At 42.2% G+C, this 26905-nt stretch overlaps 1 protein-coding gene across 14 annotated transcripts in view; it reads right to left on the bottom strand.

Moving 5' to 3' along the window:
* Window positions 1-26850, bottom strand: part of CGRRF1 (cell growth regulator with ring finger domain 1) — a 40452-nt gene extending 13602 nt beyond the window's left edge. For 2 of the 14 annotated variants that reach the window (XR_014819351.1, XM_021102210.2), the window contains exon 1: window positions 13258-13406. Coding sequence is in view for 1 of the 14 variants with exons in the window: in XM_021102210.2 (XP_020957869.1) it covers window positions 13258-13361 (104 nt within the window). In the remaining 13 variants the exon portion in view is untranslated. Of the gene's footprint in view, window positions 1-10449; window positions 10529-13002; window positions 13208-13257; window positions 13407-15040; window positions 15233-16822; window positions 16888-18050; window positions 18242-26676 lie in introns of those variants that run through there. The other 12 variants (XM_084981552.1, XM_084981556.1, XM_084981561.1 and 9 more) reach the window with 12 other exon arrangements.
* Between the last annotated feature and the right edge of the window lie 55 nt (window positions 26851-26905).

Here is a 26905-nt window from a genome sequence, read left to right as displayed (position 1 = left end):
TGGAAAAAGAGAGCTACAAACACAAATATTCAACTCTAATAATCTTCAGTACTTATGGATGAAAAGTGCAACTTAATATAAAGCGATCAAGGAATTAAGATGGACCAATCACTAGAGAGAGGGATGGATGGATGGACAGATACGTAATAAATACATAGCGAAATACTGATTGCAGAACCTAAATGATGGGCATTTGTGTGTTCATGGTGTAATTCTTAAGTTTTAAGTTCTGCATGTCTGAAAATTTTAATAACAAATTGTGTTTTTAAAAAAAGAGAGAGACATAGTTGAGTTCAAAGACAAATCTTTATAGGTCTGAAAAGGAAAAGAAATATAAAGCAGTGAGTAAGGCGATGCTGTGGTTTGATGGGTTCTAAGTCTGGCAGCAGGCAGAGGCAACGAAGCCTTCACACAGTAGGAAGGCTTACAGGTTATCCACACAAGACAAGGGCCAGAGCCACATTCACAACTTGAATCCAGGAGTTGGGTTAGGCCAATATGAATATGAGACAGAACTGTTATTATAAGACCTAGTCCTTGATGAAGGTGTAGGAATCTGGCTAAAGGCAAAGATGAAGACACAAGGAGGAAAGGACTTCCCCTAAAATTTAGGTTGCAAACTAAAATTTCAAATGAAATGAATAAATCTAATGCCAAGAGAAAGGCAATAAAATTTCACTCTAGATGATTTTAATTTTATAAAACATTTGGATAAGGCAGTTCTGACCCTGCTTTAAAAAGCAGAAAAAAAGCCGCTAACAGATCCAAGCATTTCCAACTAAGTTAAATGAATCCCCAAAGTTCAGGAATATTTATATAAATACAAAAACATCCAGCGCCCAATAAGGTAAAATTCATAAGGTTTAGTAGCCAATAAAAAATTAACAAGCATTCCAAAGCAGAAAAATATGACCCATAATGAGCAGAGAAACTAATCGGTAGTAATAGACCACAGAAATGATACAGATACTAGAATCAGTAGGCAAGGATATAAAAATAATTATCACAACTATACTCCATATGTCAAGAAAATAAGATTAGGATAATATACAGAGATGCAGCAGATACAAAAAGACTCAAATCCACTTCTGAAAATGAAAAATACAATATTTTAGATGAAAAATGCACTGGATGAGAATTGCAGCAGGTTAGACATTACAGAACAAAAGGTGAGTAAATGTGAAGACATAGCAACAGAAAGTATTCAATATGAAATACAAAAAAAAAAAGGCTGAACAAAATCCCAAAACATCAGTGAGCTGATGGACAGTTTCATCAAGTAGCCCAACATATATAAGGTCTGCAGAGAAGGGGAAGAAGTAATACAAGAAAACTACAAATGAATATCACTCAGGAACATAAATGCAAAAATTCCTAACAAAATATTAGCAAATCCAACAATATATAAAAAGGTTAAAGAGTTCCCTAGCAGTGGAGGATTTGGCATTGGCACTGCTGTGGCTCAGGTTCAGTCACAGGACCAGGAACTTCCACTTGCTGAGGCATGGCCAAAAAAAAAAAAAAAAAAAAAAGGTTAAAGGTTACTATGTTGACACCTAGTAAGGTTTATCTCAGGAAAGCAAGGTTGGCTTAATATTACATTTAAAATGTAATGTAATTCACTGTATTAACAAATTAAAAAAGAAAAACCATAGGAGTTCCCATTGTGGTGCAACAGAAATGAATCGAACTAAAAATCATGAAGTTGCGGGTTCAATCCCTGTCCTCGCTCAGTGGGTTAAAGATCTGGCGTTGTCATGAGCTATGGTATAGGTTGCAGATGTGGCTCAGATCTGGTGTGGCTGTGGCTGTGGCTGTGGCGTAGGTCAGCAGCTATAGCTCCAATTGGACCGCTAGCCTGGGAACCTCCATGTGTTATGAGTGCAGCCTTAAAAAGCAAAAAAAAAAAAAAAAAAGGAAAGAAAAAGAAAAACCTTACAATCTTCTCAATATGTCCAGAAAACGTGCTTGCTAAAGTCCAGTGTGTAGGAATCCCCTGGCGGTTCATCAGGTTAAGGATCCCTACAGCGTTTGTCTCTACTGCTCACATTTGCCCCAGTGCCTTTTAGAGGTCAAGTTGGGCATATGGAGTGGGAGGACACAAGGAATAACCTTCCTATGACAGCCCTAAACATTCCCTTTTTTTCTTCATCCCTTGGAATGGAAAAAAAAAATAGCAAAGAAAAAACACCATTCTATACATACTCCTCATTACACTCCCGAGCCCCTTCCTCATTATATAATTCTCCCCACTTTGCCCCACCATTTTTGTACCCTCACTGCCTGATTCTTTATGCCCACATTACCAGTAGTAAAACAAGAATTCAGGAGTTGCCATCGTGGTGCAACAGAAATAAATCCGACTAGGAACCATGAGGTTGCAGGTTCGATCTCTGGTTTCACTCAGTGGGTTAAGGAACTGGCGTTGCCATGAGTGGGGGTGTAGGTCACAGATGTGGCTCAGATCTGGCATTGCTGTGGCTGTGGCACAGGCTGGCAGTTGCAGCTCTGATTAGATCCCTAGCCTGGGAACCTTGATATGCCACAGGTGCGGCCCTCAAAAGACAAAAGACAAAAAAAGAAAAAACAAGAATTTAGATTTCATGGTGTTCATTTCTATTGTAGATTCAGGTACCATTATTTCAGGTACTCTATAATGCTGTACCTGAAAATTTCAATTAAAGAATCCTTTAAAGTATAAGGGCCTGAAACCCCAAAAGACTTTGGGAAAATATCTGGAAGCAGCCCATTGAGAGTGTGAAATTCCTTTCTAATATGCTTTATATACTCCATGATGTATCCAGTTTTAATATAAAAGTACCATCTCTCCAAGTCTTTACATAAAATCACTGTTGTAGGAGGATACACCATACCTGCCCTGAGGCTTTTTTGTATACACCTCAGAGTGGAGCAAATAATTTGACATGTAAAGTACTGCTTCTCCTTAAGCATGCTTATCCAAGGCCGCTTGGCCCAGCATTACATCAACAGCTGGCTAAGCACACCTATTATTAAAAGAAACTCTTCTTTCTAGATTTTTAAATTTCTCTGCCTCATGCTTAATCTTGGATCTACATTATCTAATATCCTTTTAGAATTGTTGTTATTAATCTTGCTCAAATCTTTGGCCTTTTAATCTTATGTAATCTTTTTATTGTGAAGGATAACATACATATAAAAAAGTACACAAAATACTTTTCCTTTCTTTTTTTCTTTTTTGTCTTTTGTCTTTTTAGGGCCTCACCTGCAACATATGGAGGTTCCCAGACTAGGGGTTCAGCAGATCCACCAGCCTACGCCAGAGCCACAACGCCAGATCCGAGCCGCATCTGCGACCTATGCCACAACTCACGGCAACACCAGATCCTTAACCCACTGAGCAAGGTGAGGGATTGAACTGACAACCTCATGGTTCCTAGTTGGATTCGTCTCTGCTGCGCCACGATGGGAACTCCTATGGTTTTTCTTTTTTAACTTAATACAGTGAATTACATTTTAAATGTAATATTTAGCCAACTCCCACAAAATACTTTTCTGAATAACAAAATAACTGTTACTCGGTAAGGAAAACAATATCGTCAGAAAGTCTCCTTGCATCACCTCCCATGTACTACCCCTTCTTTCTGTATCTTGACTTCAGTTATTATAATTTAGCATACCTGTTTCTGAACTATATAAGTGGAAGCATGTGTGTACAATTTTATTTCCTATTTTATAACATTATGTTGAAGATTCATTCTTATATCTATACTTATTGCATTTTCTGGCCGTATAATATTCTATTATATAAACATACCCTAATCTACTTGATTATTCCACTCTTTTTTTTTTTTTTTTTTTGTCTTTTTAGCTATTTCTTGGGCTGCTCCCGCGGCATATGGAGGTTCCCAGGCTAGGGGTTGAATCGGAGCTGTAGCCACCGGCCTACGCCAGAGCCACAGCAACGCAGGATCCGAGCCGCGTCTGCAACCTACACCACAGCTCACGGCAACGCTGGATCGTTAACCCACTGAGCAAGGGTAGGGACCAAACCCGCAATCTTATGGTTCCTAGTCGGATTCGTTAACTACGGCGCCACAACGGGAACTCCGATTATTCCACTCTTAATGGACATTTAAGTTGTTCTCACATCTTGGCCATTATGAATAATGCTGATATGAACCTTTTCATACAGGGCTGTCAGTGTACATACATGTACACACATTTCTGTTAAGAATGGAATTTCTGTGACTGGGTCACCTTGCTGTACAGTAGAAAATTGACAGAACACTGTAAACCAGCTATAACCAAAAAAAAAAATCATTTAAATTAAAAAAAAAGAATGGAATTTCTGGCCATTTCTTCAACTTTGGTGAATAATGTTAACAACTGTTCTCTGTAGTAGTATCAGTTCACACTTCACCAGCAATGAATGAGGGCTCCCTCTAGCACCATATCCTTGCCAAAACATTATTAGCCATCCTGGTAGGTATGTGGAGGCACTGTGTTATGGTTTTAATTTCTACTTTCCTGAAGACTAATGAGGCTGAGCACAGCTTATGTTTATGGTTACTTTGACAGCTTCTTTTGTGAAAGCACTTTAAAATCTTTCCCTGTTTTTCTTTTTTCTTTTTTGTCTTTTTTTCATTTTCTAGAGCCGCACTGAAGGCACATGGAGGTTCCCAGGTTAGGGGTCTAGATCGGAGCTGTAGCCGCTGGCCTACTCCACAGTCACAGCAACGCCAGATCCAAGCCTCGTCTTCAACTTACACCACAGCTCACGGCAACACCGGATCCTTAACCCACTGAGTGAGGCCAGGGATTGAACCCGCAACCTCATGGTTCCTAGTCAGATTCATTAAACACTGAGCCACGACAGGAACTCCCTTTCCCTGTTTTTCTATTGGTCTGTCTTTATTTTTTCTTATTTGTAGAAATTCTTATATGTTCTGAATATGAGCCCTTTAATGGAATATCAGCCCTTCTACACCTTGCCTTTTTTACATTCATATTGGTATCTTTTGATGAACACAGTTCTTAATTTTAATACAATAGTTATTAACCTCTTCCTTTAAGGTTAATGTTTTTGCTCTTTGGCTTTTCATTACTGCCTTATGTGAATTATGTCCTAACACTGCTACACTTCTGAATTACAATCTCAGACATTTTTATATTCTTGTCCTCTTAGAGGAGCTAACCAAGCATGAACAGAGCAGCCAGCACTATGTCACCGCTCTGGGTCCTTATTTGACTTTGCCAGCTCTGTTCCCTTGATATCCTCATGCTTTGAGAGGAAAACAGGAGGTGGGAAGGGTAGAATTACTGTGTAATTGGACAATATCAATAAACTGACCACACCTCTTGCTCTAAACATCATGCTTAAAGTAGTTTAAGATCATGTTAGCTGATATACTAATGACTCATGTTGAGCTTTCAGTCTAGAATAATCCTAAACCTTTTCACATACCTGACCCAATGTGAACTTGGCTTTTTGCATAAAAATCCACAATTTTCAAAGTTTAATCTTATTGGATGTGGACCAATATTTCTATCTTTAATGTACTCAAAAGCCAATGTGCAGAAACAATTTGGAATAAGGTTAAACACTGAATACCACCTAAACAGAAATCCATAATTGGTGCTGAAAAATGGAAAATACTACTAAGTAGACCCAGCAATGTGACTCTGGCCACCATCCTTACATCTGGCCTTTTCTATTTTTAGTCAAAAACTTGAATAAAGACACTGATGCCCTGTGTATCAGATCATGGCTAATATGACACTGGAAGAAAGAATAAAATAGAAAATTGACCACTTTTCTTTTCAATCCAATTCCATTTTTATCTTCTTGCACTTCAACTCATTTTGGCAACTGTTAGTGATGGAATGTCAAGTAAACAAACATTTCTTAACATTCATTACTTTCTCTTTTAAATAAACTCACCTCCGCCCTTTTTTCCATTAAGAGAATTTTCTATTCTCTTTACTGTTACAATTTCATACTTAATCCTCCTGGAATTTTCTATAATTCTGGTTTTTCCCATTTCTAAAGTGTTTGTAGCACCTGTTCATACTGCTTAAACTTCCAGCCCAGCAGTAATCTGGGGACTTCCAATCCTGTCCACACTTTGTCCCATTGCCTATACAATGTCTTAACCTACACACACTTCCTAAGCTTCCTGTCATCAGCTCAATCAGCTCTCTTCATTGCTGGAGTCTCATGGAGTCCCTCATGAATAAAGGTTACTTTGAGGCTACAGTTTCAAGCTCAGCAGTAAACAATTTTTATCACTTCTTCAGCCTTGAGTTCTTAAGCCAATTAGAAAACACACAGGCAGTTAATCTGGAGGGCCTTCTCTTCTGTGCAAAGTTGGCCTCACATGGCTGGTTGGACACTGAGACCGGATCAGGATATAAAAAAACATTCCTGGGGAAACCCTTGGTAGGGAAGAAGGTTGTTTTTTAGGAAACTGCTGTTCTAACAGATTTTCAGTGACTTGACTCAAGCTCTAAAATTCTGTACTTTTAATTGTAAAAAGAAGGTTAAAATAAGTTATCTTACGGCCCTATTAAGATCTGAAATGACATTTCTAACAGTTTTGTGTTCTCTTCTAGATTGTCCCAAGAAATTTCTTGCCAATAGAAGTGTCAAATTTTTTTACCCTAAACAAAGACAAAATAAAGCTATATTCTTTTCCTAAGAAGGAATCTGTACCTCATCACCAATTTATCACACACACACAACATACTGCATTCAACAAGTGAGAGGAGAAATAGTCAAGGTCAGTGTATCAGGCAGAGTTGGCAGGAGAGAGAAACCACATCAGTTATTTAGACAAAGAATTTAACATAAAAAATAATTAACCAAATACTGGAGGACTGAAAAGACAAGGGGGTGAGGACACTGAGGTATTCTAGCAAGAAGCGGTTATCCCTCCTTAGGCTGAGGAAACAAAGGGAAGAGTTGGGATTATTACAGTTTAGAAGCTTGGAGAAAGAATCCCCCAGAGCTGGACCCAAGCTTTTGCAGCAGGAGTGCTGGCCAGATGGTGCTGATATTTCTGAAGGAGTAAATAAGGCTGGCTCAAGGTATGAAGAAAAACTGTAAACTAAAATAAACTGCAGCTACAGAGGCCAACTCTTACTGCCAGGGTGATGGCCAGTGGTGCAGGAATGTAGACCAGGAAAAGGAAGCAAATGGTGAATACGAAGTTCCTTCTTCCTCCTCCAGCCTTCCAGACTCTTTCTAGCATCCCTACTGGCAAAGTGTAATAGGGAACAAAGTAGCACAAGAGAAATAGATTTGGGAGTTCCCGTTGTGACTCAGCAGTAATGAATCTGACTAGTATTCATGAGGACATGGGTTCAATCCCTGGCCCCGCTCAGTGGGTAAGGATCCAGTATTGCTGTGAGCTATGGTATAGGTCACAGGTGCAGCTTGGATCCTGCATTGCTGTGGCTATGGTATAGGCCAGTAGCTGCAGCTCCGATTCAATCCCTAGCCTGGGAACTCCTATACGCCGCAAGTATGCCCCTACTTGCAGCGTATAGGAAAAAAAATAAATAAATCTATGTAGTTCATGTAGTATTTAGTTGACCACCTGTCTATTTTATTCCTAAGGACACTGTAATCCATTATGCACTGTCAAAGATCCTTGCTGGTCAAACATTCTCTGCTTTGTCCTCCACTGACTATTATGGGACATATTTCCACCTTGACTCTTGCAGTTATGTGTTGCACTGGATCTCTGATCAGGAAGTCCACCTTAATGGCAGCATCTCCCACCATCACAAATGGCCTATAGAGGACAGGCGCCAGAGATTTTCAAGGATACTAGTCTTTCCTCAGTGTCATTGCAAGGTGTTATCTCCTGTGTCCTCTTGAAGGATGCAGTACAAGTTAGATGTGCAGGTTGCACACAATAAATCCATTCCAATATTCCTATCTTTCGAAGCCTTCAGATTCCTTCTTCATTATGCCAGGAAAGTTCTAGCATCTCAACCTCATTTGTTTGTTTGTTTGTTTATTTTTCCTAAATATTTTTAGGGCCACATCTGTAGCACATGAAAGTTCTTGGGCTAGGTGTCAAATCAAAGCTGCAACTGCTTTTTTAACCCTAACCCTATAGGTGCCTACACTCAAGACCTACCTCTATTACCTATGCCACAGCCGCAGCAATGCGAATCCGAGCTACATCTGCAATCTATTTCACAACTTGCGGTAACTCTGGATCCTTAACCCACTGAGCCCCACTAAGCAAGGCCAGGATCAAACCGGCATCCTCACAGACACAATGTTAGGTTCTTAACCTGCTGAGCCACAATGGGAACTCCATCAAACTTATTAAATATAGGGTACCTTTGAGTCCACGTTTTAGTCAGCCAAGTATGAGTAAACACTTTAGACTCTGATTTTTTTCTTTTGAGAATACACCCACATCAGTAAATGTAAACTGATCTACTGCTACATTATATCCTCCTTGGCCTGACCTACTTACACTCCATTCTCACACATATTACCCAAATTCACAGTGATACAAATTAGCAAACTTTTGCAATTCTTTTTGAGGCTAGGCTCTTTCTAACTGGGTCAGATTTTTGTCTCTGTCCTATGCAGCATGAAGCGATTTGGGCCTTGTGGCAAAAGGTAATAGAGGTAGGTCTTGAGTATAGGTACCCTTTACACACCAACTGCCCTAGAGGAGGTTATTACGGGATCTTCAGACAAGGGAAGGCTAGTTTTCTGACAACGAAAGCAAGCTGCTTCCATCCACTAGGGAGGCTCAGAGTGACTGGGGTTTCAAGATTCTCAGCTCTCTCCATGTCTATTTAGATGTTGCCATTCCAAGTCTCAGGGCTTTACTTCTTTGCAGTCAGTGTCCTAAATGAGACATCATCATCAAGGCTGTGTAATTCTAACACCAGCACAATTAAATCTGTGGTCAATTTTTAGCTTTGTGGCTACATGAGGCAAAGTGCTTTAAAACCATAAAAACTCTAATTCTTTAATTCTTTTACTGAGAGTTTAAAGACCTGAGCTTATTTTCTTTCTGTAAGTGCTCCAGTGATCTTGAGAGCAACCATCCCACCCACCCCTCAGTCCCTGTAGTCTCATTACTATCATAATTGTCATGTACATTAGCCCCTTGGTCCCCCAAGGCACCTACTTCAGAAATCATTTAATCACAATAAAACACAGGTAGTGATTTGATTAATTATGATGCCAACATGTGTCATGGATAACTAGAATCATATTTCCCATTGGCAAGGAGCTGAAGAAATAACCTAACACAAATTCCATCCTTGAAGGTTCCCCCCCACCCCACTCCACTCAGTCAGGATCCCATTCTGAGTAACAACATTTTTTTTTTTTTTTTTATGGCCACATCTGTGGCATATGGAAGGAAGTTCCTGGGCCAGGGATTAAATCCAAGCCACAGCTGAGACCTACACCACAGCTGCTGGCAATGCTGGACCTTTTAACCCACTGCACAGAGCTGGAGATTGAACCTGCACCTCTGCAGTGACACAAGCCACTGCAGTTGGATTCTTAAACCGCTGCACCACAGCAGGAACGCCTGAGTAACAATTTCTTAATATATTTGTCAGTCCAGTTAAGAAACCAAAACCAGGGAGTTCCCGTCATGGCGCAGTGGTTAACGAATCCGACTAGGAACCATGAGGTTGCGGGTTCGGTCCCTGCCCTTGCTCAGTGGGTTAACGATCCAGCGTTGCCGTGAGCTGTGGTGTAGGTTGCAGACGCGGCTCGGATCCCGCGTTGCTGTGGCTCTGGTGTAGGCCGGTGGCTACAGCTCTGATTCAACCCCTAGCCTGGGAACCTCCATATGCCGTGGGAGCGGCCCAAGAAATAGCAACAACAACAACAACAACAAAAAAAAGACAAAAAGACACACACACACACAAAAAAAAAAAAAAAGAAAGAAAGAAAGAAACCAAAACCACACTAGTTATTTTAAAAGGGTAATTTAATATAAAAATTGTTAACCAGATGTTGAAGGACTGAAAAAGCAAAAGGGGACACTGAGTATCAAAAAAGTAGCAACAGCAGGAAACAACTATTGCTCCTAGGACAAGGAATAGAGGAAAGAGGATTATCACAGCTTAGACATTTGGAGGAAAGATACTCATGCAGCTGGTATTCAGATCTGAGGAATAGGTACTAAAATCTTAGGAGTGGAAAACCACAAACTGAGACCAACTGTTAATGCCAGAGTGAAGTATTATGGCTGTGGCGAGACAGAGGAGGAAAAGAACCAAACAAGAAGCAGCAAGTCCTCTAGCCTTCCATTCCCCTTCCCCTATTGGCAAAGCCCCATAGAGGCAATGAGCCAGCAAAGAAAGGGGGTTTAAAGGTTCTGCCCCATATTCACAAAGCAGAGTATATAAGGGTGGTATGAAGCTGAGAGGTGATAGCTCAATAATCTATAGTCAAGAGGAAGCAGAGAGTACCTGCAGAGTCAAGGGGACTGATTATCTGAGACCATTAAAGGATATATATGACATTCGGGTCTCCTTTCTGCACAAGTGCCTAGAAAAAAGCAAGAATTTAATAAACGTGAGCTATTAGAGCTCACAGAAGCCATCATGTAGTTAAATAGAAATAACATACTTCCAGTTGCATGAATTCTTTGCTATTGCTACTAGGAGTCCAATAATCAGATGTTCCTGTTCTTTCTCCTTTCCCACACAGTGCAAGTGGACAAGAAGAAAAGTGGAGAGAAGCAATGGGAAAGAAACGCACAGCAGTGCCAAGAAACATGACAGAGGAGACAGATGACCAAGACTGATTCTATTTTGAGAGGTTAAAAAAAATGACAAGGGAGAGAAGCATAGTGGATTAATGGATTTATCTTCTGCCTGGGGAATAATAAGAAAGTTACTCTGATGAAATCTAGATGGTTTTCATTGTTTCTACTCAATGAATCTGTAGCCCTGGCTTAGGTTAGCAAATTAACACTACTAAAAAATTTATCTACATAGGCAAAGCTAACCCAGATGGAGAGAACGGCTGGGTTGGATTCAAGATGACTGGTTAGGCCCAAGTCAAGACGGAAGTGACCTGCACTTACATGGTTTTGTGGCCTGAGCAGTGTTTGGTTCAGACTTTCAAAAGTTCTACAGTTGTCTGGGGTTCCACCGTTGCAAAAGTCACATTTAAATGGAGTGGTTAGGTAATCATTACGTTTTCAAATCAAGTCTTCAAATTGACAGAGGCAAGAATTGAACCTAGGTCTGTCTAAAGTCTGTCTTTTAACCATTACAAACATGAGGCTCCTGACCACCCTTCACCCACAGATGCCACCATCACTATCAATGTGCTCTTCACTCATTTTCCTCTTCCCAATACTAAAGAAAGATACCTAAGATACCTGATTAGCTGACTTAGGCAAAGTGAAAACTAATTTTAAAATAATTAGGCCTATTGAAAATTAAAATTTAAGGCTACAATTATCAACTAGTTACTTGTTTTCTTTAATGGAAGAAAATTACATTTCTTGAACAGAATGACCCTAACATTAAAGTCAATAAATATCCTGCGTTAAGACAGTTTTCTCACTTGGGCAACATCTTCCTAACACAATTACGAACTTTTCGAAGTGAACAATAGCAAGAAAATCTGACGGGTCAAGAATAACAAATTTGGAGTTCCCGTAGTACATACCAGAAACGAATCTGACTAGGAACCATGAGTTTGCAGGTTTGATCCCTGGCATTGCCCAGTGGGTTAAGGATCCGGCGTTGCCGTGAGCTGTGGTGTACATCGCAGATGAGGCTTGGATCTGGCATTGCTGTGGCTGTGGTGTAGACCAGTCGCTACAGCTCCGATTAGTCCCTAGCCTGGGAACCTCCATATGCCGCAGGTGTGGCCCTAAAAACAAAACAAAAAGACAAAAAAAAAAAAAGAATAACAAATTTGTGTAAAATAGATTTTAATCTTCCCCCACCAACCAACAAGGAATTTTATAATCTACTGCTAGCAGGTGGAAAGCAGTGTGGAAAAATGTTAAGACTTTACTTAGTTCCTAAAGGTGGCATAGTTTCAGCAACTGACAAGGGCTCATCTTTTCTTTAAAATAGTCATATACACGTGATCAAAGGGTCTTTTTTTTTTTTTTTTTTTTTTTTGGCTTTTTAGAGCCACACCCTCCTTGGCATATGTAAGTTCCCAGGCTAGGGGTCAAATCGGAGCTGCAGTTGCTGGCCTACATCAGCAACGCTGGCTCTTTAACCTAGAGCAAGGCCAGAGAGCAAACCCATGTCCTCATGGATACTAGTTGTATTCATTACCGCTGAGCTACAATGGGAACTCCCAAAGGGTAATTTTAAATTCATTATAAGCAGTCTGCCCTATTCACCAGCATGTTTCCCCTGGCCCTCTGCTCATGTATTCTCTGAAATGCCTTCTATTCTTTGCTATACACGTTGAACTCTATTTATTATTCAAAACACTATTCTTCAAAATCCAGCGCATGTCTCTCTCCTCAATGGATGGACCAGTAAGATGTTTCAACTAGCTGCATTTATACAATGGCATCTCCTCAAGAGAGAAATTTTAGGATCTCTGAGCTAGAAGAAATACTCAGGGAGGATCTAAGCGTCTACTCTCCTAGTCTCCAATAGGTCAAGTGCCCCTACTTACTCCTTAGCATAAATAATCTCTAAGGTCTCTTCCAGCTCTAAAATTACGTCTTTATAGGCCTATCGATCTAAATATATCTTCAAAAAGTGTGGAATGTGTGTAGAAACCATTAAATTCTCAAACGGTAAACATTTACGCTGAAATATCTGAGGCCAAGTCCTCAGCGCAGGTCAGAAGAACAACAATCGACTTGGTTTGCTGTCCACGTCCGTGCATTGCACCACAGATGACGGTTTCGCTCCGGGCACACAGTAGGCCCCGATCCAGGGCAGAAGTCTGTTGTACAAACTCTCTATCCTAACACCAAGACCAGGCCCCTTTACTGGCTGCTTATCGCCTGTAAACAAAGCTGAGTAAAATACCTCAACCCGGCACCACCGCCAGATGCTCGCAGCTACGCGGACCCCACGGTGAGGGCAGGGCAGTGATGCAGGTGCGGTGTCCACCTTGTTTTCTTCCCAGAGCTGGTCAGAGGCCTCGGCACCGACTCTCCGAAAGTCCCAGGTGCCAGCCCAGCCAGCTTCCCAACTCCTCTGCCCCCTGCTGACCGCCGCGACCCCACTCTCTGGCTGTCCGTCCGCCCCTTCATCCCTTGCCCCTAGTCCGGGGGCACTTACCATCCCAACACCAGGCCAGTAGTCACGATGAAGCACGTAAAGACCACTGCAATATAGAAAAGCGGCGAGTACTCATAGAGCGTTACCAGAAACACCGCAGCCATCAGGTCTCCAAAGCTGAGCCGGGCTCTAGCCGCCCAGCCCAGCCTAGCGCAGCCCCGCCCACTCCGCCAGGGTTAAAGGCACTACGGTGCCCCGGAGTGGACAAACTTTATAGATCTGCACTTGCCTAGCGCTCTGGTAGACTAGATACAGAGGTAGCCTCTTAGGCTGCGGGTGTCGGCGTGCCAATCACGAGGTCGCCTTCTTGCCCTACCCCTCCCACTCTCGTCCCGAGTTATTGGCTTCGCAAAGGGGCGGGGCGAGCTTGGACGCGGCCCCGACTCGTCCCGCCCCTGGCTCAAATTCCCTGAACCCCGAGAGCGTCTTTGACAACGTTTTTGAGGTCCACGTTTTTCTGCGGCAAATTCTGAATTGCTTTTGGTGCCAGCTGCGTTCAGGACTCAGGTAAGATGCCAGAGAGAGGAGACACAGTCCGAAATCCACGCCACAAAGTCTAAATCCTGTAATCCTACATATTAGATCTGCGGCAGACCTGGAAGGAAGGAGAGGGCCGGCATATGGAGTTCTACAAAATAAAATAACCGCACACCTACTCTGTTTTTGCTACAAAACTTATGAGTATGCACTGTACGAAACACCAAAACGAGTCTCACAAGCATTTTATAGGAGTCCTCTCAGCTTTTAGTGCTAGAGGAAAATTGGGTGTCAAGATTCTCAAATAAGTCAACCACCCTCGCATACCCACTTCTTTTTTTTCTTCCCTATATACCCCTCAAATTAGAATTAGATATCTGAACGTTTTTTGTATTAATTTTCACTTTGATAATTTTCTTTTCTTTCCCTTTTTCTTTCTTTCTTTTTTTTTTTTTTTTTTTTTTTTTTTTTTTTTTTTTTTGTCTGTCTTTTTGCGTTTTCTAGGGCCGCTTCCAGCGGCATATGGAGGTTCCCAGGCTAGGGGTCAAATCGCAGCTGTAGCCCTCGGCCTACACCAGAGCCACAGCAACGCGGGATCCGAGCTGCGTCTGCATCCTACACCGCACCTCACAGCAATGCCGGATCCTTAACCCACTGAGCAAGGGCAGGGACAAAACCCGCAACCTCATGGTTCCTAGTCGGATTCGTTCACCACTGCACCACGACGACGGTAACTCCAATTTTCTTAATTTTTAATTTTTTTTTTTTAAAGGTTAGAACGGCACCTGTGGCATATGGGAGCTCCCAGGCTAGAAGTCAAATTGGAGTTGCAGCTGCTGGCCTGTGCCACAGCAACACCAGATCTGAGCTGCATCCTCAACCTACACAGCAGCTCGCCACAACTCCAGATCCTTAACCCACTGAGCAAGGCCAGGAATCAGCTCACATCCTCAAGAACATTTTGTAGGGTTCTTGACCTACTGAACCACAATGGGAACTCCCTCACTTTGATAATTTTGAATATGTATTGTGTGTCTGTATGTGCCTTATATATGTAAATACAGTTGACCCTTGAACAATGCAGGTTTGAACTACACAGGGTCCACTTTATGGGTGGATTTTTTTTCTATATTGAATAATGTAGTACTGCACTCCAGTTGGTTGAATCCGTGGTTGTGGAGGTACCACAGATACCAAATAAAGTTATACCTGGATTACCCCCACTTTGTTCAAGAGTGACACCTCTTTCTCCCCCCCCCCCAAAAGACATAGATAGAAATTTTTTAACCAAGCAGTTTTTAAATACCAGAAAGAAGCAGAATGCCCACCGCTCCTCTCCACGCCTTCCAATCAGTCAACTCCATCAGGGTAGCCTCCCTGGAAGTCTCTCACAATGCTTCCACTGACATCTTCTTGACTTGCCTGTAGTTGCAAGGCCACACCCAGCTACCACAGAGTCAGGGAAATGCAGTCTTTTATTCTGAGCAGCAGGGCCCTGCTACAGATCAGAGTTTTGTTACCAAGGAAGAAAGAGAGAAAGGACCTAGGGGTAGATAATTAGTAGTCTCTCCACACTCCCCAATCACCAGTAAAATTACTGATGGAGGAAGGTGAGCTTCACCTATCCTTTCATGAGTGACCATGATGTATTACATATTCTCTGGGGCAGTGCTGAGTGAGGTTCAGAAATGTAACTTTTAATGACTACAAATATGCCTTATGAAAGTAATAGTTTATTTTTTGCTTTTTTAGGGCCGTATCTCCTGCACATGAAAGTTCCCAGGCTAGGGGTCGAGTCAGAGCTGTAGCTGCCAGCCTGCACCACAGCCACAGCAACTTGGGATCCGAGTGGTGTCTGCAGCCTACACCACAGGTCATGGCAATGCTGGATCCTTAACCCACTGATCAGGGCCAGGGATGGAACCCAGGTCCTCATGGATACTAGTTGGGTTCATTACCACTGAGCCCCATTAGGAACTCCAGTAATAGTTTATTTAATCAGCCCTCAATCATTGGACATTTTTTAATTATTACAGACAACACTGCAGTGACTAAAGGCTAAATCATTTCCTTGGGATAAATTTCTAGAGGTGAAATTTCTGGTTCCAAAGGTATATATGTCTTAAGCCTTTGGAGAAACACTGTTCTCCAGAAATGTACCAATTTATGCCCCTACCCTTTAATCCTCAGTTTTGTCATCATTTGATACTGTCACTTAACAAAATCTAGGCTAATGTGAGATGCAATTTTATTGCAATAAACAACAAAGAATTTTCATAATGACAAAAATGTAGGGAGTTTCAAGTTAAAGTAGTGTATTGAGGAGTTCCCATCATGGCACAGCAGAAACGAATCTGACTAGTATCCATGAGGATTCAGGTTCAATCCCTAACTTCACTCAGTGGGTCAGGGATCTGGCAATGCCATGAGCTGTGATGTAGGTCGCAGCTGCAGCTCAGATCCCATGTTGCTGTGGCTGTGGAGTAGGCCAGCAGCTGCAGCTCTCATTTGACCTGGAGCCTGGGAACTTCCATATATATGCCTTGGGTGCGGCCCTAAAAAGCAAAAAAAGAAAAGTGGTATATTGAACATATGCTTATAACATTGCTTTCTCCAAAAACTCCACTAAAACTACATTAAAGTGATTTTTAAAAGAAATCAAAAACAAGAACAGAAAATAAAATACAGCAGCAACATATTATAGAAGATGGAAAAGTTGAACAAGAATAATTCACTAGCCAGGCTATTAAAGCCAAATCCCAAACCAGCAGTGGATAAAACAGACCCAACCTGACTCACATTGAAGAAGTCTCAAAAAAAGAAAACCAGCTAACACAAATTTAACTCAAGCCCTTATTTCCCACCTGGATAACTGCTAGAACCATTGAAACTTGCCACTTTACTTCCAAACATAGATTCCTTCTAGTACATTCTATACAGCCCTGGAAAAAACAATGATTTTTTTTAAACACATCTCTTATTTCACTCCACTTTCAGAATTCATGGTGGCCATGCTATATGTCCTGGAGCATGAAGTCCCAGGTTCCTGTTTGGCATAATTAGCTCTACATGATCCAGTGCCACTTACCTCTTACTTCTTCATTCAGAAAATGTTTGTTGAATGTCAGATATTTGCCAGACACTGTCGAAAGCCTTAAGGATACAATAATAAGCAAAAAGTGATATATCTCTGTTCTCACAGAGTTTAGCATCTAATGAAAAAGACAAATATTAACTAAGGAAGTTTGAGCAAAATATAAAGGCAAAATTATATAAGTGCTATTAAAAACAGGTACATGGGGCTATGAGAGCATATAAAGGGAAAATGGGGAAATACAAAGAAGATCAGGGGAAGCTTCCCTAAAGAACAGATGATTGATCTGAGAGCTGATGGAGAGACGTTTTCCAAGCAAAGGGCTGTGAGAGGATAAAGAGCATTTAGGACAGAAGCTGCAGCATGTGCAAAAGTCCTGAGGTGGGAAAATCACAGCATACCTGAGAAAATGAAAGGGCACTATGACTAAATCATGGATAGGAAGGAGGAGCATGAGATGAACATGAAGGGATAGGTGGGGCCCAGATCATACAGGAGTCTTGCCATTTTAACTACTCAACTAACCTATGAGAAGCCACTAATATGATTGAAGAAGATAGTTGTACAGACTGAATTGTATCCTCCCCACCCGAAATTAACATGTTGAAGCCCTAACCCTGCAAATGTGACTGTATTTGGGCATAGGGCCTTTAAGAAAGTAATTACGTAAAGTCATAAGGATAGGACCCTAATCCTATAGGACGGGACTCCTTATTTAAAAAAAAAAGAAAAAAAAAAAGGAAGAAATACCAGAAATTGCTCTTTATGCACATGTGTACAGAGAAAAGGCCATGTGAGGATACCCCAAGAAAGCAGCTGCCTGCAAACCAAGGAAGAGAAATCTTTCCAGAAAACCTGCTGGCACCTTGATCTTGGACTTTAGTGTCTAGTACTGTGAGAAAATTAATTTCTTTTGTCTTTGTCACCAGTCTGCCATGTTCTATTATGGCAGCTTAGGCAGAGTAAAACCAAGAGTGACACCTTATTTGCATATTGAATCAATCACTTGAACTGTTATGTAGAAAACCCATTGGAAGGAGGCTGGGATGGATATGATTGAATATGGGGATATCAACTAATAGATTCTTTCAAAAGTCCAGACAAAAAATACTGGTAACTCTGATTAGGAAAGTGATGAGGACTTTCAGGGAAGTGGATTTATTAGTTAGAAGTGATTTCAACTGTGAGTGACTAAATAATTAAATAAATAACAGTATCTTACTTGAGATAGAAGTTTATTTCTCTTTCAGGTAAAAATCCAGAAGTTGGTTATACAGAACTGATATAGTGTTCCATGCTGCAAGGGACTTAGGCTTCTATTTTGTTCCACCATGTGTAGTCCCCACCATTCCTAAGGTTGCCTCATGGTCCAAAATGCCTGCTGTAGCTCCAGCCACCATGTCTATATCCCTGCTAGCAGGAAGAAGGAAAAAGAGGAAGAATGAGATACCACGTCAATTTAAGGAACCTCTAAGGGTACACCACACATTGGCCAAAACGTTCACATTTAAATGGAAGGGAGGCTGGCAAATAGTCTTTGTTCAGGGTGGCCACGTGTCCAGCTAAAACTAGAAGGAGGAAACAGAGCTTGAAGGAGAACCAGCACTCTGTCACAGGAGCATATGGGACCTAATGATGGACTAGATGTGGGGCATGAGAGAAGCAAGAGTTGAAGTTTCTAGCTTCTTCCACTAGATGAGTGGATGGAGCTGTCATTCACTGAAATTAGTTCCTCAGTCTCCAGTCTTTTATCACTCATCCCTCTTCCTCTTCCTTCATCCCCTCCAAATACTAATTTTAGACCTACTGAATCACCAATCTTCAGAAACACAGTAGAGATGCATGTATGTGTGGCCTGAAGTACATACTATTTGGGGGTCCATTCTAAGAGGGCAAACACAAAATACAGAGTTAAGTATAAGGCCTTAGAAGGAGCCTATGCAAGCCAGCGGCCCCAAACTTAAACTTCATCTATTTAGGCTGCTTTAAGCCTCACTTTTATGTATCACCAAGAACAAAATTGGAAAATGCCATGGAATGTTAGGTACATCCTGATTTCAGAGAAGTTAAAATGTTGGGGGAAAATGAATTTTAATATCAGTGAAAGAAACTATTTGAGGATCCCAGGATGGGCCATTGTATTAGTCATGATTCTCCAGAGAGGGACAGGGAGAGTCAGATTTATTATGAGGGATTAGCTCACATGATGATGGAGGCCAGGAGGTCTCACAGTCAGTCATCTACAAGCCAGAGAGCCAGGAAAGTTAGTGGGGTGATTCAGTCCAAGTCTGAAAGCCTGAGAACCCAGGGAATTGATGGCGTAAATCCCAGTGCAAGGGCAGAGAAGACCGCTGTTCCAGCTCAAGCAGGCATGCAGGGAGAAATGGGGGGCAGGGAAGGGAGGTGGTGTAAATTCCTCCTTCCTCTGCCTTTGGTTCTATTGATGCTCTCAACGGATTGGATGATGCTTACCCACAAGGGGGAGGGACATCGACTTTGCCAAGTGCACTAATTCAATGCTAATCTCATCCAGAGACAACTCACAGACACACCCAGAAGTAAGGTTGAATCTGAGCAACATGTGGAGAAGTCAAGTTGAAACATAAAATTAATCATCACAGCTCTGTACATAAGCTCTTCCTTTGCCTAAAAAGCCCTTTTTTCTTTCCTCCCCCTTCTCCTGGCAAATTTTAGCTGTTCTTAAGACTCAGCTCTGATATTCCCTTCTCTGGGAAGCCCTCCTGGACACTTCCCAACCCTTAAGGAGATGCCCCTCCCATAGCACCAAGTGTGGATCTATATGGGGTCCCCTTGACCCTGGTGAAAGCTATCTGGCCTATTAGGTCCCAACTCCCTGTATGCAGGAATGACACCTAGTTGACATGTGTGCCACCAGCACGTAACACATGTCTTGTAGCTGCTCAGCACCTCTTTCCCGGAGTAGGGGAGGAAAGGAGGGGTTCTTCTCCATCAGATAACTTGGCAGCACAAAGTAGCTATATGAGGCTCAAAAACTGTGTAACTCAGATGGAAAAAAAGAATGGCTCTTCTTTATTACCTATAACTGGTGTGATTTTGCTCTAGAATCTCTGCCCCATTGAAGAGCAGAGGGTGAAAGAGGACATTGGGAGCTTAAATTTATCAGTTAATGGTATGAAATTAGGAGTTCTGTTGTGGCGCAGTGGAAACGAATCTGACTAGGAACCATAACTTTATGGGTTTGATCCCTGGCCTCGCTCAGTGGGTTAAAGATCCGGTGTTGCCATTAGCTGTGCTGTAGGTTGCAGGTGAGGCTCAGATCTGTTGTTGTTGTGGCTCTGGTATAGGCCGGAAGCTGTAGCTCCTAACCTGGGAACCTCCATGTGCTGAGAGTACAGTCCTGAAAAATGCAAAAAAAAAAAAAAAAAAAAAGGAATTATTCTCTTCAGGTTTAATTGGCCCTTTTAGGTGGCTGGTCTCTTTTAAGAAAACTTTTAGTCTCTTCTCCCTCTTCTCTTGCTTCTCCCCAAGGTGGTAGCTGGTTGTATGGGGCATTCATGGTAGGGCTGGGAAAAATGAGGCCACGTTCTGCACACCTGTGAGTCCTCAGTAGGGTGAAGCTTTTATTTGGCCTTTTGTGGCCTCAGGGGCAACCACTCCTGAGGTCCAGGGTTCTAGTTACTTACCTCTGGTTGTAAAGCCCTCAAGCACTAGTTTAGCTGGTTTGCCAGACTGTTCACTATCTCCAGTAGTACCGCCTGAGGGAACTATGAATATGTGGCTTCTCCTACTTATCCCCTGAGGCTACTAAGAACCTCACTAGGCCCCCTCTGCCATTGAACACTGTTGCTCCTGAGGGGCAAAGCCAAATGCAAGGCCTCTCCCCCTTTCCTGGAAGGAAAGTGGACAACACATTCCAATCTCTTCCACTTTCCCACCACCTCCCAGCTCCCCACTTTTGACACTTCAGCCTGGGGGTGAAGCCAGAACAGGTTGGGTGTGACTGCCTGTCTGTAGCACTTACCCGAGCCTGTGCTTCCCACGCTCCTCCAGATCAGAAAGGAGACTTTCTCTCCTTCCCACTCAGCAGGTACTTTCCTTATGTCATAGCCTCAGTTTTCTCCACCATATGGCGTATATTAAATGCCACCTTAAGTTTTGCCAAGGTCTGGATTTTGAAATGTTAATGGAGCTTTACAATTTTATAAAATCTTTCTCTTTTGGTAGTGTCTGGCTTTTTCAAGATTACCGTGTTTCTCCAGATTCAAAAATCCTATTTTGGTAGTCAAAATCTGCTTGCTTTCTTTTGCATTACTGATATCACGGTTCTGTTTATCCTTTGAGGCTTACAGATGCTTCATGCTGATCAAGGAGAAGGTCTCATTAGCAATTCAAAAAATGGTGGAGTTCCCGTTGTGGCGCAGCGGAAATGAATCCAACTAGGAACCATGAGGTTGCGGGTTTGGTCCCTGGCCCCGCTCAGTAGGTTAAGGATCCAGCATTGCCGTGGGCTGTGGTGTAGGTCGCAGACATGGCTCGGATCTGGTGTGGCTGTGGCTGTGGCCAGCAGCTGTAGCTCCAATTTGATCCCTAGCCTGGGAACCGCCATATGCCATGGGTGCGCCCCTGAAAAGACAAAAAATAAAAATAAAAAAATATTAACATTTAAAAAAATTATCTTCATTATATATATTGCTTGGAGCTGCCCACCCTTTCATTCATTCTATATGGTCTTTCCATATCCCACATTATTTCCTGGAAGATCAAATTTATCTCTGTTTTGGAGACATCAAGAGGAATGGTATAAGCACCATGACTCTAAGTTTCAAAGTTTAAGATAATCACCAAACAGCAGAATTGAACACATGGGCAATTTGGATCTCATGGTCTTAGATGTTGGGCTTCGGCCATCACCACTTGAAGCCAGTTCCAAATAAGCTGACACTGAGGATTAATGGGGTGCTTGGTCTCTGGACCAAAGCTTAGGACAGTCACCTAGAACAGCCATTCTCAACAGCCATTCGTGTCCTAACAATGTCTGGACACATTTGGGCTGTCACACCTGGCGAGGCACTACTGGCATCTAGTGAATAAAAAACAAGGATACTGCTAAACATTCTACAATGCACAGGACAACCCACCCACAGCAAGGAATCATCCAACTCCAAATGTCACTGCTGCTGAAGATTAGAAAAATTATACAGAAAATTTTATTGGTTTTAGGCACTTCTCATCGAATCACCATTTGCACCGCAGTCCAGGCCATGTATTCCCTGAGTGCTACAACAGTCTCCTCAATAGTTTATTTTTGCTTCTCTGTTTCCCACAGTTGGTTCTTGTTTTGTTTTAACATTTTTTAAATTTAATTTTTAATTTACATACAGAAAAATTCATCCTGTCTGGTGTACAGTTCATATCACCACAATCAAGATACAGAAGGGCAGCTGAATTTTCAGAGTCTTTACTATGTTATTTGGATCCGTCCCTCGCATGAGCCACTCTGGGTTAATCTGAGTCTTGGCAGTAGTTTATAATGCAGCTAAGCTCTCAAAGTCCTTGCCACGCTTCTGTGGGTGTGTCTTCACATGTGAAGCTTAGGGAAGTGCCCAGTGTCAATTCCAGTCTCTCCTCTCCAGGATTTCCTCTACACCCTCTGATTCCCAGGGCCCCTTTCCCCTGTTCTTCTTGCCTGAAAGATAGGAAATACTTGTTGTGCAAGAGTGTGACTGAGCCTGTCCTTCAGGTGAAATGCTAAGATAAAAGGGAGGAAAAAAAGAACTGGGATACCTCCATTGAGTTTTACAGAACAGGACCCTTTTCAAATTCTTCTGTGCAGAAAGATGGATTTTCTCTCAAGGTGGTAGGTGCTTGAGTCTCAGCCCTGCTGTGACAGTGCCAACTTGATTGATGTTGCCCTCAGGGGGCAGGGTTAGGAGAGAAAAAAGGGAGACTGCTTCTACACTCTCCTGTTCCCAGGGGCCTCTTTTCTTCATCCCCAGGATGGAAGGAAGGATTTCTTTTGGAAGTTTTGCTGATTCAGACTGATCTCAAGTCAGGCAGTAAAGGAGAAAAAAAGAACTAGGAAACTCACCAGCACTACACTAGTCATTTGTCAAGTTCTGACTTCCTGCAATTCCTAAAAATTTTTTTCTTCTTTTTAGGGCTTCATCTGCAGCATATGGAAAGTCCCAGGCTACAGGCTAAATCAGAGCTGTAGCTGCCGGCCTACACCACAGCAACGCCAGATCGGAGCCTCGTCTGCAACCTACACCACAGCTCAAGGCAACACCCAGGTCCTTAACCCACTGAGCAAGGCCAAAGATTGAACCCGAGTCCTCATGGATACTAGTCAGATTTGTAACCCACTGAGCCACAACGGGAAATCCTGTAAGGCCTAAAATTAAGGTGTAATATTATGTGCTGCCTTGACTTTGTGTTGAAATGGGGAATGACCTAACTGCAAGTTTCTATCCCCACTCTGCTCCCACAGATAAGGTCTTCTAGCCAAACAACCCTCCTTATCTTGGGGACCAAGCACAGTGCCTGCTGATCCCTGAGTAGTGGGTTTCAGTTCCCTGCCAGCTCATGGAATTATTCAAATAAGCCAATCACATCCTCCTGCAGGCACCAGAGGGCACCTCACCCTCTTGAAACTACAAAGCCTGCCTCCCACAGCCTCCAGCTGTTTACTCTGTTCCCAAGTGCACGGCATTTGGTGTCCCCCTGCTCCAGGCGTGAGTGTATGTGACTAAAAAAACAGCTGTCAATTTCACCTGCCAGTGTTGGGTGCTGTGTGTTGGGCTGGTCTCATAACTCTAGGGCAAGAATCCCTCTCTCATAAACAGGATGAAGAGGAGGCAATCAAAACACTTCCTTCCTCAATCCACCAACTATTCTGCTATTTATTCTCAGTCCTCATGTAGTTGCTTTTTATATTCTGTCCAGAGCTTTTAGTTGTAATCAATGGGAGAGAGAGACTGCAGCTGGCTTACTCCATCTTGGCTGGCCTTGGAAGTAACTCTATCCTGACAGTCTAACACAACAGAAGGATCCTTTTAGAAGGAAACTGAAGTCAGAATGATTCTGCTAAAATGCCTAAGAGATTACGTCACTCCCCTGCTCAGTCCTGCCAATGGCACATCCTTGTGATCATTTCCGAGGCAAAGTCCTTGTGATTATTTACAAGGCTGTACAGAATCCAGCCCTCTAATCCCTCTATGATCTCACCTACAATTCACCCCAGCACCTCCAATCCAGTCATTTGACTGCTGTTTTGTCCCCCACAACATGCAGGCTTCTGCCTCAGGGTCTTTGCAATGCTAGTCCCTCTGTGTGAGATGTTCTTCCAGACACTGACATGGCTAATCAATAAGGCTAATCCCCACAGCTTTAAATCTTTGTTCAGACATGACCTTCCTAGTGAGGACTAGGATGACTTCTTTATTTGAAATAAAAAGTCTCTCACCCCCTGCATTCCAATATTCCTTTCCCTGTTCTTTTCCCCAGCACTAATCACCTTCTAGGATATAATATTTACTAACTTATTATCCTATTGTCTGCTATCTCCTCCTCCCTATTAGAATAGTTCCAGGATGGTAGGGGTTTTAGTCTGTGTTGGACCTTGGCATCCAGGACATAGCCGATACATAGTGGATCCTCAATAACTATTTGTTGAATGAATGAATAAGTAAGACTATGTAAGTAATATAAACACTTTAGCAAGGCTGTTAATACAGAGAAAGGAGGACTTAGAAAAATTCAGGCCAGGAATTCTCTCATGGTACAGCAGATTAAGGACCCAGCATTGCCACTGCAATGGCTTGAGGCACTGCTGTGGTTCGGGTTGGATCCCTGACCTGGGAACTTCCATACACTGCATGTGCAGCCAAAAAAAGAAAAAAAAGAAAAACTCAGGCCAGAAAAGATTATTCTAATTCTTTTTTTTTTTTCTTTTAATGGCCACACCTGCAGCATATGGAAGTTCCTGAGCTAGAGGTTGAATCTGCTGGTCTATGCCACATCTTCTGTGACCTACAGCCAGCTTGCAGCAGCACCGGATCCTTAACACACTGAGCAAGGCCAGGGATTGAACCAACATCCTCATGGATATTATATCGGGTTCTTAACCTCTGAGCCACAACAGGAATTCCAAGATTATTCTAATTCTGATCATCCCTCGATTTTTAAGTGGAAATGCTCTTTTCCTTTTGACCCTGATCTTGTCTTGATGTCAAATGCTTCCCCAAGATAAAACACATTTCGGTGACCTTTACATAAACTAATATTTACAGGTTCTTGATTTGTATAGGGTTACCCAAGCAGAAAAGTGCTGGAAAATATTCTGGAACTTTTTCCCCCTCAGAATAACCCAAGCCAGAACAGCATTCCCAAACATTTAAAATAGGTATAATTTTTTTTTTCTGGTGGCAAGAATATTCTACAGTCTGAGTTCAAGTAATATTTCTGTTCATAGTCTATATTCATTTTCCCACATAGTAAAATAAATCACATTTTCATCATTGTCCTTTTCTTGTCACTACATCCAGCCTCTGTCCAGCCTCTCTTGGGTCTACATGAGACTTTGCCCATTTCATAGCCAATAACATTGGGAAAACATTAAAAGAACAACATGAAAGGGGAAAACAATGGATTTACTATTTATCAGGTGAAATGTCATGTAGCTAAACATTAATTTTTTCACCTTTTCCTCTAATTCCTCTCATAGATGGAGAGAGGAGACGGGAAAAGATGGGGGTGGGGAAGAATCTATGCTAAACTCTAATATAATTGTTCATGGACTAATAACAATCATTTTCTCTCCCATCATTTCTTACATGGTACTAGGTGTCAAATTTACCAGTTCTCTTATCATAGTAAAAAGTATTATGGGGGCAGGTCACTAAGAGAATGTAGCTGAGCTGTGGAATTTCTTACTAGTTAAACTTTCTAGTTTTCTAATTTATGAGAAAACGTAGGTATTGGATCAAATTAAGTTATATATATATATATATATATTTTTTTTTTTTTTGTCTTTTTGCTATTTCTTTGGGCCGCTCCCGCGGCATATGGAGGTTCCCAGGCTAGGGGTCCAATCGGAGCTGTAGCCACCGGCCTACGCCAGAGCCACAGCAACGCGGGATCCGAGCCGCGTCTGCAACCTACACCACAGCTCAGGGCAACGCCGGATCATTAACCCACTGAGCAAGGGCAGGGATCGAACCCTCAACCTCATGGTTCCTAGTCGGATTCGTTAACCACTGTGCCACGACGGGAACTCCTAAGTTATATATTTTAACTCTGACTTAATGGTATTTATTAATATGCTAACAATTCATTAAATTTAACATTAAATATAAACTTTAAATATTCTAATAATCCAGTCTAATACTAATGAAGAAGGATGGCAGTGGGCGCATGTTCTGGAATTTTCTTTTTTCTCTGCTTCTTTCGTCATTCAGTAAATAAGAAGCAAGCATCAACTATGGACCATGCACCAGCTGAGGATAAGCTGTAAACTCCGTGAGCTCCTGCCCCAGTTAGCTTCTTTCATTGAAGACACGTGTACGAATTCTGAGTTCAAACCTTACTTCTTCCAAACCACCGGGTTCAAAAGTAAACTTGCCCCTACAGAAACTTCTTAATGCGCGATTAGGCAATGGCTCATGAGAACACTCATCTAGACATGAATCATCACGCAATCAGACTTGAATAAATAAACACCATCAAGAAAGAAATGTATTTACCAAGTCCCGCAAGGTGGTCAGAGTAGGGGCAAGGGTTCCGGAGAGGGTGAGAGGAAAGGCAGGTGTACCTAGGTTTGAGGGAGGTGGAATTTGAAAGGTAGGTTGGGGTCAAACACACACATTTACCATTGAAATCGTTGACTCAATCATGTCACCATGAAATTTCTCTCAGAGATTGAGGAGGGTTGAAAGGAAGCAAAAACTGGCTCGAATTTTGAGGATACATTTTGGCACTGGAAGTCCTCCACTCCGAATCCGATAGCGTCCACTGGAGGGTTCAAGAAACAGCGCGGGAGAAATGGAAGGGGCGGGGGCACTCGCGTTCCTGCGAAGTTTGAGCCGCGCCGGCCACCGT

The sequence above is a fragment of the Sus scrofa genome, chromosome 1 (genome assembly GCF_054392235.1).
Source record: "Sus scrofa isolate SSC_HxYL_T2T_F1_AM1 chromosome 1, Sscrofa_HxYL_maternal_Yorkshire_Landrace_v2.0, whole genome shotgun sequence".
Classification (NCBI taxonomy): Eukaryota; Metazoa; Chordata; class Mammalia; order Artiodactyla; family Suidae; genus Sus; species Sus scrofa.
The sequence above is the reverse complement of the archived record's forward strand: the minus strand, read 5'-3'. Positions and strand labels throughout refer to the sequence as shown.